The sequence below is a fragment of the Thrips palmi genome, unplaced genomic scaffold (assembly GCF_012932325.1).
Source record: "Thrips palmi isolate BJ-2018 unplaced genomic scaffold, TpBJ-2018v1 HiC_scaffold_18, whole genome shotgun sequence".
Classification (NCBI taxonomy): domain Eukaryota; kingdom Metazoa; phylum Arthropoda; class Insecta; order Thysanoptera; family Thripidae; genus Thrips; species Thrips palmi.
The window spans coordinates 3063820-3073361 of record NW_023144627.1 but is presented as its reverse complement, the minus strand read 5'-3'; the positions used below and the strand labels follow the sequence as shown (position 1 = coordinate 3073361).

The window sequence follows — 9542 nt, the reverse complement described above, 5'->3', positions numbered from 1 at the left end:
CAATAAACGTTGAACAAATCAAGGGGACAAGTTCTTAGTTTAATGCCGTGGTTTTGGCGATAACAAAAAGTATCGCCAAATATTGGCGATACTTCTATGTATCGCCGTTCTGAAGGCAATACATTTCCGTAAGGCCGATTATTGGCAATACTAAATTGGATCGCCGAAAAATGTACTTCAGTATCGCCTTTGCATTATTTGCAGTGAATTAAATCAATGCGCTCAAAAGCGGAGGCACACCTGAATCACCACCATACTGATATTCAGGGAACAAGACGCCATATTCAAATCTATGTGAATCGTGTCACATTCTTTTGGTGAAGTTCTAAGGCACGCACAAATAGACTATTCTAGTCGTCGTCGACTGAAGAACAAGAAGAATCACAAACCGGAAATAGAGTAGGTAGGGAGTAGGTAGTGAGCCTGTTTTAAGGAAGTAATGCTAACAAATATATTTCTTTCTTTTGCCAAAAAGTATTTGACACAAGCTTAATTGATTTTGAAAGAGTGTTGAATCGAAAAACTTTATTAATGATGTACTCGGACGGGTGAGTGAGGTTAAGTTGCCGGCGCCATTTCCGGTTTTGTGATTCTTCTTGTTCTTCAGTCGGCGACGACTAGAATAGTCTATTCAACAAAAATATCAATAAACAGCAGACAAGCAGAACGCAACATTTATTTCTGTGCCTCTTTTCTATGAGGCTGCTATATAAAAAAAATCACACCGATAAAAATAATTATCAAATAAAGAACTAATCATCGTTAATTGGTCGTTCGACCATATTCCGAAAATTTCTTCGGCAGTAAGGGCACTGCGGTCCTAGTCTTCTTGAGTCAATCCACCTCTGTAGACATTCGCGGTGGTAAAAATGTCCACATGAGTCTGTTTGGACTCTGAGGATGTAGTTGAGAAAACTTTCGTAGCATATTGTGCAAATATCATCTTCTTCAACTGAAATCAGACACAAATATTTCAGTTTAAAGTTGCCTTGCATGTCAGCAAAACATAGCACGCTTACACTGAGAATCCAAACGCTATGAGTATAGCGTCAATTGGTGCAATGCAGAAGCATTGCACATGAAGTGGAATGCCTCCCATTTCCCATGCATTAGCATAGGGCCTTTTCGGGAAGCATTGCACCAAAGGTGCAATATGGCTGAGGCATTGCACGTATGGTGCGATATCACAGCGCATTGCACCATACGTGCTATACTCATAGCGTTTGTAATCTCAGTGATATTCTTATGATGAAACGATCAGTGGAACATACGCTGAAATGAGAACATACGTAGTACGATGAAATTTAGCGTAGCGTAATACGATAAAAACATGCATACCATATGTAAAATCATACGTTATGCGATGAAATCAAGCATACCTTACGTAGAAAGTTATGCCTTTTACGTACTATGTGCAAAATTTCAGCGTACCTTACGATGACAAATCATCGTAATACGTATAAAAACGATCGTAACAAATTGAGTGTGTTGCCGCCTACCCTACAGAGACTCGGCCGATCCTCCCTCAGAGTCTCTCTATGCACGTGTCGCACCAGGGCGTCGAAGTGGCCAAGGAGATCGTGAAGCGATGCTCGCGCCTTCGGTGCAGGGGTTACGCACTTCTTCGAGATTATGAAAACCCCAGGCCTTTGTTTTCAAAACGCTTTGCACATATGGAAAGAGCATGAATTGAAGGGTGCATTAGGCTAATGGCCTTCCTCGATACTTCCTGTTTTACCCATATTAAATTGAAGGGTTTTCACCGAAAAACATGAAACCTCTAGGATATTTGGGAAAAATCTTGGCCGCACCATCCCAATGTAAAAATTGCCTCCCTTGTGTGGGCTAAATAGAGGGGACTCAGGAAGGCCACTAGGCCTAATGCACCCTAAATTTCATGCTCTTACGATCTGTGCAAAGCGTTTTGCAAACACCGGCCTAGTTTTCATAATCTCGAACAAGTGCGTAACCGCTGCACCTTCGCTCGAGCATAGCTTCACGCGCTTCCTTCGCAGAAGCCACCCCCTGGTCGCACCTTACATTTTTTAATTTTACCATAGAACTTACGTTCGACCAGCCTGACCATAATGGTAGCCGAGACACCAGACAACGCCGTGGCGACATCGACTGGGTCGCTGCCCGTGCTGACTGGGAGCTGCTGGTTTGCCAATAAGAGCTGCGCATGATTTACCCCCTCCACAAAGAGAAAATCATGCACTGCTCGTAGGTCGTCGGAGGGCATAAATCTCCGCTGCAGGCGGCGGCCGTCCGGCAGAAAGAACCGCAGAGTTAGGGCCATGCTGGTGTCGCGCGGCGGCTCAGGCCGCAGCCTTGAGGCGACTTCCCTCCGCAGGACCTCCACCTCCTGCCGGTGCCCCTCCCGTGCTGCTTCGAGGGCAACCTGGGCTGCTGCCTCTTCTTGTTGGCGCTCCTCGCGCTGGCGGTCAGCCCGGGCGGAGGCCTCATAAGCCGCATCCTGTTCCCTGATGAGGGCTCTTCTGGCTTGCACTAAACAAAGGCGGAAAAAGTTACTTGGATTAGCGACCAACCAACCGCGAACCTATATCACGGTGGCAAAAAAGTACGGAAAGTTCAGTTAATTTTTTTGCCAAGATTTTCCGTAGCCCTCTTGTCAATATTTTCCGTATGCCCTTAGCATTCTCCGTAGGACCGCACAGTCTTCTCCGTAGAGCCACACAGTCCTCTCCGTAGAACCTTACAGTTTTCTGTAAGTCTGTGTATAGTTCTACGGAGAACACTGTGCAGCCCTACGGAGAAGACTGTGCGGTCCTACGGAGAATTCTGTAAGGGCCTACGGATAATATTGACAGGAGGGCTACGGAGAATTAGCACAAGTTGTTTACAGAATTTTTCGTAGTTTTTTTGGCACAATGTAGTAATAGGAAAAGATTAACTGACATTCAGCGTCTGGAGCAGGGGGTGTGGGTGGCCGGGATAGTGGTTGCTGGGGTGATGACAGCGCGGGCCGGGGAGATGGCTCTCGGGGCGGTGATGGACTGGGCCTGGGACGCGGCGATGGAGTCCGCAGGGCGCGGTCATCCGAATCGTCCGAATCCTCTGTAAAAAGAGTCTCTTGTGAGACTTCTCCCTTTTTTAAACAAAGATTATTTTAACTGAGAGGGTTGCAAAGCACCGCACCTATGACAATTGACTCCCGGCGCTGTCTTCGCCGTGGCGGAGGATTGTCTGGATTTGAAGAGTCACTCTCTGATTCACCTAAAATTTTGAAAGATAAATAAGAATGAGAAAAAAATCGTGACCCAAGCGCGACCCCAAATACTCTCTTTCGTCTTTAATTTCCAGCACAATACTTACGAAACAGTCGCCTTTGTGGAACACCGCGTCCGATCGCCCTGCTGCCCCCTCTGCCTCTACTGCCCCGCGGCCTACCAACGGGCCGACGTGGCCGTCTTGGGGTATCACCGCGATGAAGGCGCGGTCGTCCACGTCCTCTCCGTTCCCCTCGTGGCTGGCCCCGGCCAACTCTACCTCCTCGACCGTGTCCTGACACGCACGCGTCTACCTCAGCTTGACCTAGGGACAAACACCAACAACCAAACATGAAACAATATGTACAGCCCCATATGTATGCCCTTCACGCATTTTCATTGTTTATACTGCTTTTTCAGCACTGATAATCGAGGAAAGGTAGTAAAAATTAAAAAGTCACGCCAAAAACCGGTACGACATAAAATTCAGCTGAGCCTTACTGTCCAGCATTGCATCCAGAGGTAATGGAGGAGCGAGCGGCGGTGCGGGAGAGGGAGACCGCTCGGGAACCACCACGGGTCGGCCTGGGGAAGGTGGCCGCGCCGATGGTCCCACGAGCACATCGTCCCTCTCCTGCCACGATGCTACGAAGATGACCGAAGAGCCAGACGAGGATCGTACGGATGCGGTTTCTTCCACCTCCTCTTCTACTATTGGCCGAGAGAGAGTGGGCGAGTGGGGCGATAGAGTACCAGTCTCCACGCATTCCGGATCCGATCCCTTTGAAAAGAAAGTAAAAATTATGTTAGGTCTGCCAGATAGCCAAGAAGTTAATTTTATTTATTCGTATACACTGCAAATCCAGTTGTACGGTACACACACTGGTAAAACTAAAGCGTAGTATTACCCTCTGTTTTCAAGCGTAATCAGATTACGCTTGAAATCAAGCGTAACAGGCCCAATTGCCAAGATTCCCCCTATCTAAATGCATGGGGGAGTTTCCAGAGTATGCTTCATTTCAAGCGTAACGTCTTCAAGCGTAACTCTATGCTTGACTCAAGCATAGAGTTACGCTTTAGTTTTACCAGTGTACAAACTGTAAAATGTGTGCTAAAATGTTCTACGTTTCGAAGCATATGTCATAACGTTACAGATCGTCCATCACATAAAGTTTGTCCGTCACGTTTTCATAAACTACTCTGCAAATCCAAGTGTGGGACAGTCTCACACTCGAGCTCACACTATTTGGCGTGAACCACGATGTCCCACACGTACAAGTATGAACCAGAACCACGTTTGTCCCACGCTTTCAAGTTGCAGCGTTTGTCGGGCCGCTACGCCACCCTTCACTACATAAGCGTGAACGCGTGAGTGCGATCTCCGCTACTGGCCAGCTGCACTGAGTGGCCTGTCTCTGTCACACAGCCAGCAGGCAAACAGAAAAGAGCCGATCGTTGTCGATCCATGCCGCGTTGCACAACTTACTTCTGTCACGTGTGTTGCATCAGAATCCTCAATGTCCAGCAGGTCCAGGAGCCCTTGTGGTATGGCAGGAGGCGACGGAACATCAGGGAGCAGGACTTCATTGGTCTGAAAAATACATTTGGATTCTATACACGAAAGTCGAGAAGATTGGAGCCACTTTCCTTTCAGGCCCGTCCCTTTTTAACAGAACTGAGAACTCAAAGGTGAGAAAGTAAGCCAACCTCGGGGTCAAAAAAAAATTCTCACCTTTATTCGGTGAGAAACAAAATTCTCACCCCTATAGCGGTGAGAATCGAAATTCTCACCCCTTCAGCGGGGAGAATCGGAATTCTCGCCAGTAAATGGTAAGAATGTTTTCCCACCTGATATAGGTCGGTAGAACAATTCATGCCAAAATTTGGCGAGAGTGTAGATTCCCACCTCAAGACGGTGAGAAATATTTCTCGCCAAAATTTGGTCAGCATTCTCGCTCTTGAGTTTTCAGTGAGAATACTCAGGAAACTGAAGAGTGTCTTATCGGTCCTATGCACTCACTTGCATGCCTGCAAGCACACTGAAATTTTGAACATGCCTGCAGGCATGCTCAAAATTTCATGCACACTAACACAATAGAGTGCCTTCAGGCACACTCAAATTATTCCGTGCTTTAGCATAGTGGTTTTGTCTACAATTTTTGGAAGTGCCTGGATGCACACTTAAAAATTTTGTGTGCATGCCAGGCACACTAAAAATTTCAGTGGGCTTGCATAGAGAGTGCATAGCAAACTCCTCAGTTTCCGAAGTAGTAATAAAGATGGAGGGGCATGTAGGGTAATGCATGGTGTGTGTGTGTGTCATGTGTCTGTGTACACACCTCCCGTGATCTAAATTTTCAACAATTTTTTTCGAATCTTTGGGTGACCCGAATAAACGCTAGGTGTAAGGAAATCTTGTGCAGTGTCCACAAAGGCTGCAGCAGGTGCATCATGGTTAAACTGTGGCTTAGCGGGAAGGTACAAAGTTGCTGATGTATATCGCTACTTTTACAGTTTTTTCATTTTTCATTGCTCTAGATAAGGACTTCATTTAGCAGTGTCTGTAGGTGTGCGTTGGAAAACTTACATCTGCCATTTCTGTGTCGTCACCGCCCAGCAGGTCCGCGAGGCCCTCCGGAATGGCCGGAGGGGACGGCAGATTAGGGAGCAGGGCCGGTGGAGACGGGAACGGCCCATCAACCGCCTCTGAAGGGATTTGATCAGCCTGAAAAATACATTTGCATATTGCACACAAAATTTAAAACGATTCCCCAGTTTGGGACAGGTATACACTAAATGGTCCCACATTTCAAAGCGTAGACCACTCTTATCCCACATTTGAGAACAAACAACTGTATTCCACACTTGTAAGTGTGGAACAATAGTGGGTGTGGGACTTTTTGGTCAACACTTTTTAGTGCATGCACTGTGGCAAAAAGCTACGGAAAATTCTGTAACCAGCTTGTGGTGATTCTCCGTAGCCCCCTTGTCAGGATTCTCCGTGGGCGCTTACAGTATTTTCCGTAGGACCGCACAGTCTTCTCCGTAGGACCTTACAGTGATCTCCGTAGGACCTTACAGTCTTCCAGGTCCTACGGAGAAGACTGCGCGGTCCTACGGAGAATACTGTGCGGCTCTAAGGAGAATACTGTAAGAGCCTACGGAGAATATTGATAAGAGAGCTACGGAGAATCCTGGCAAAAAAATTAACAGAATTTTCCGTACACTGTTAGAAATTAGCTCCGAAATTTCATGGAGAAAAACCCTATAACCACGTACATGGAGACTCCATTCATTTTCCATCTTTTTTCGGAGAGATGATGTTCTTCGGAGCATTACTTGGGTCCTGATGGGAGGTAAAATGCATGTCTTTTCTCAGAATGGTTAAAAGAGGGCTTCGCTGAAGCTTTCTATAGTCTGAAATGGTCATAGAAGGGACAATCTTTTTCGAGCTCATTTGACTTATATCCTGTAGCTTTCCCATAATATTATGAAAACTGAGGTAAACAAGTAGGGGTTTGCCTTTCCCTTATTTTGTAACTGGTTGCAAACCTTTTTTCGTGTTTTCGTGATAGTGAGGCATGCATATTTGTTCATAATTCCGAAAATTTTCGGAGAAAGACCAGAATTTGCATTTATGGAGAGCTCCATGCGAAAGTTTAGGAAAAACTCCATGATTTTTCCATTTTTTTTTTCGGAATTTTCTGACCGTGTACCTTTTTGCCACAGTGTACCAGTCCCTCAATTGCATTTGCAGTGTAATGGTCACCTGACTCGCAACCGACACTTTTGACAGGGGCGACTATACCTGTCTCTTAACATGTATCGTGAAACATCTGCACCACGGACTACTTACTATGGAAACCTCAGTCGGCAGAAGAACGGGCATAATGGAATACTGCTGGTTTCCCGAGAACAAAGCCAACACGTGCTGCACCATATCCCGCAGGTTTCGCATCTGTACTAGCACGGCCACACCATCAGCATCCAAAAGGCCTGTCCGGCGGTTGCGGCAGTGTGAGTCCACAATGTTAAACCATTGCCCCCCGGTCTGCCTGTGGACTGCTATGGAGTAGCCAGACGTAGTCAAGATTCCGGCCTCGAATACTTCGAAGAACGCCTCCAGCCCTTGTTGTAGGTCCTGAGAGATCCCTCCTCCCCTCAAGAGCCCGTGGACGATGTTATTGGCGTCGACTACGAACGGAACCTAACACAAATATGGAATTAGTCTGAAGAACACTGTAAAAAATGTCTTGTCAATGCCGTTAATTTATTACTAGTTTTCACTGTAGGTCAATTCACAGCGTTTACTGTGATCTGCTCACGCGATTCACTGTGATCTGGTTCGCGGTGTTCACTGTGATGTGGTCCACAGTAAACACTGTGACTTGAACGCCGCTGAGCACCGCAGTACGGCAAATCAGGCTCTAATTCACGGCGTTTACTGTGGCCAGATCACAGTGAACACTGTGACAGAGATCACAGATAACGCCGTGAACTAGTTCACAGCAAACGCTGTGAATTGCATGACAGCAAACATTGGGAATAAATTAACGGCATTGACAGGACATTTTTTGTGCAGTGAAGACCCTTGCACTTCCGAGCACTAGCACTGCCAGCAGCCACCACATGCCAATGCGGAGCAAGCAAACTTACCCTCTCTGCTCCTAACGGCACAATGTTGTGGAGATCCTCCGGACCCAGATAGCCTCCATCGCGCCCGGCCGAAAGATGATACAGGGCGTCCCCGGCCCGCACGCACATGTCCACCACACCGCCGTGCCACATTAAGTCTGGATGAAGCAGCAGCTGCACGCTGGCTGCCGCAGCCACGGCGGTGCACTGCTTGCCAGCGCTGAACGTGCTAAACTGCGGGCTGTTTTGAGCCAAACTTCCCGCAACAACAACTTTGGATGCCACTGCCGGCTCCAACCCAAAATCCTGAGAAAAAAAAAAAATTTGCCATCGAATCCACCTAGTCGAATCGATAGAGGAATCTACGAGAACAACATAACAAAAATTTTAATTTTTTTCGTCGAGCCGTTTTAGAAAACGTGGCGTTCAAAGCCCGTAATTTTAACTCTTTTTCAAAACGGTCCAGTGACCATGCTGAATGTCGGATAAAGTTGGCATTTGTGGCGTTCGACGCAAAACTAAATATACCTCCAAAAACGTACTGGTTTTCTTTTCACGTCGGTTAATCGGTCATGGAGATTTCTGGCCTGTTGAAATTTTGGGGTATTGGTTGATTCAAAAAGGTTTCAAGTCCGTTTTTCTTTTAAACAGTGAATTATATACATGGGAAAATGCACTCCAGTAGACGTTGGAGACCACTCTTTCAGCTTGGTAAAGCTGTTTTGGGATACTCATTCCGAAAATTTGTGACCGAGCTAGGCCCGCCAAAGGGACGCCATGCGACGCCTGCTGGGCGCGTGGGCCTATGCTCTGCAAACTCAACAGTGTACTCAGTACACTGTGATCAGCATTTACTCACAAGCACACCCCCACGAGAGTGTGCTCAGATGAGCACACTCCCAAGAGAGTGTACTCAGAGGAGTACACTCTGATGAGAGTGTGCTCAGAGGAGTACACACTGATGAGAGTGTGCTCAGATGAGTACACACCTAAGCACGCCTGGCAGTATATGCAGCTGGAGGTGTGTACTCATCTCAGTACACTCTCGTGGGAGTGTGCTCATCTGGGCACACTCTCGTGGGGGTGTGCTTGTGAGTAAACGCTGATCACAGTGTACTGAGTATACACTGTTGAGTTTGCAGAGTGCTGCCAGCAGGTGGTGGGAGGTTTCGGCGCGTGGCGCGCGGCGGCACTACATTGAACGTAACTTTGGCAAGACGTGGCCAAATAGAAAAAACGAGGTGGCTCGATTCTACACCAAATTTCCTATTCAATGGTGGATAGGGTGTTGCCTTCAGACTCGCGAATTGTGTTGAAAATAAATCAAACAAGACGTTTGATTTAGCATTGTTACCTGTCGCCCTGGTCTTAGTGGCGGTGCACGGCCTCCTGGTGGTGGTGGAGGGCATGGTGGTGGTGGAGGGCCTGGTGGCGGTGCCGGGCCTCCTGGTGGCGGTGGTGGAGGACCTGGTGGAGGTGCCGGGCCTCCTGGTGGCGGTGGAGGACCTGGTGGAGGTGCCGGGCCTCCTGGTGGCGGTGGAGGGCCTCGTGGAGGTGCGGGGCCTCCTGGTGGTGGTGGAGGGCCTTGTGGAGGTGCCGGGCCTCCTGGTGGTGGTGGAGGGCCTTGTGGAGGTGCCGGGCCTCCTGGTGGAGGTGGTGGAGGGCCTTGTGGAGGTG

The 9542-nt window shown here is 47.8% G+C and overlaps 1 protein-coding gene across 1 annotated transcript; it reads right to left on the bottom strand.

The window, feature by feature from the left end:
• Nucleotides 1-658: 658 nt before the first annotated feature.
• On the bottom strand, nt 659-9351 carry LOC117644468 (translation initiation factor IF-2-like). The gene is made up of 11 exons (XM_034383976.1): nt 9220-9351; nt 7887-8171; nt 7087-7437; nt 5818-5955; nt 4717-4821; nt 3732-4011; nt 3337-3555; nt 3160-3237; nt 2920-3078; nt 2068-2508; nt 659-952 (listed from the first exon to the last, which is right to left on the bottom strand). Exons 2-11 carry the CDS (start codon nt 8016-8018, stop codon nt 753-755), a joined length of 2103 nt encoding a protein of 700 aa, XP_034239867.1. The 5' UTR covers nt 8019-8171; nt 9220-9351; the 3' UTR covers nt 659-752.
• Between the last annotated feature and the right edge of the window lie 191 nt (nt 9352-9542).

Excerpts from the sequence above, each read along its gene's own strand:
- LOC117644468 (XM_034383976.1), bottom strand. The coding sequence starts at position 8,018 with ATGTGGCACGGCGGTGTGGTGGACATGTGCGTGCGGGCCGGGGACGCC. Across the intron at positions 7,438-7,886 it reads TGCCGTTAGGAGCAGAGAGG|GTTCCGTTCGTAGTCGACGC; the intron begins GTAAGTTTGCTT and ends TATTTGTGTTAG. Across the intron at positions 3,079-3,159 it reads CCGGGAGTCAATTGTCATAG|AGGATTCGGACGATTCGGAT; the intron begins GTGCGGTGCTTT and ends CTCTTTTTACAG.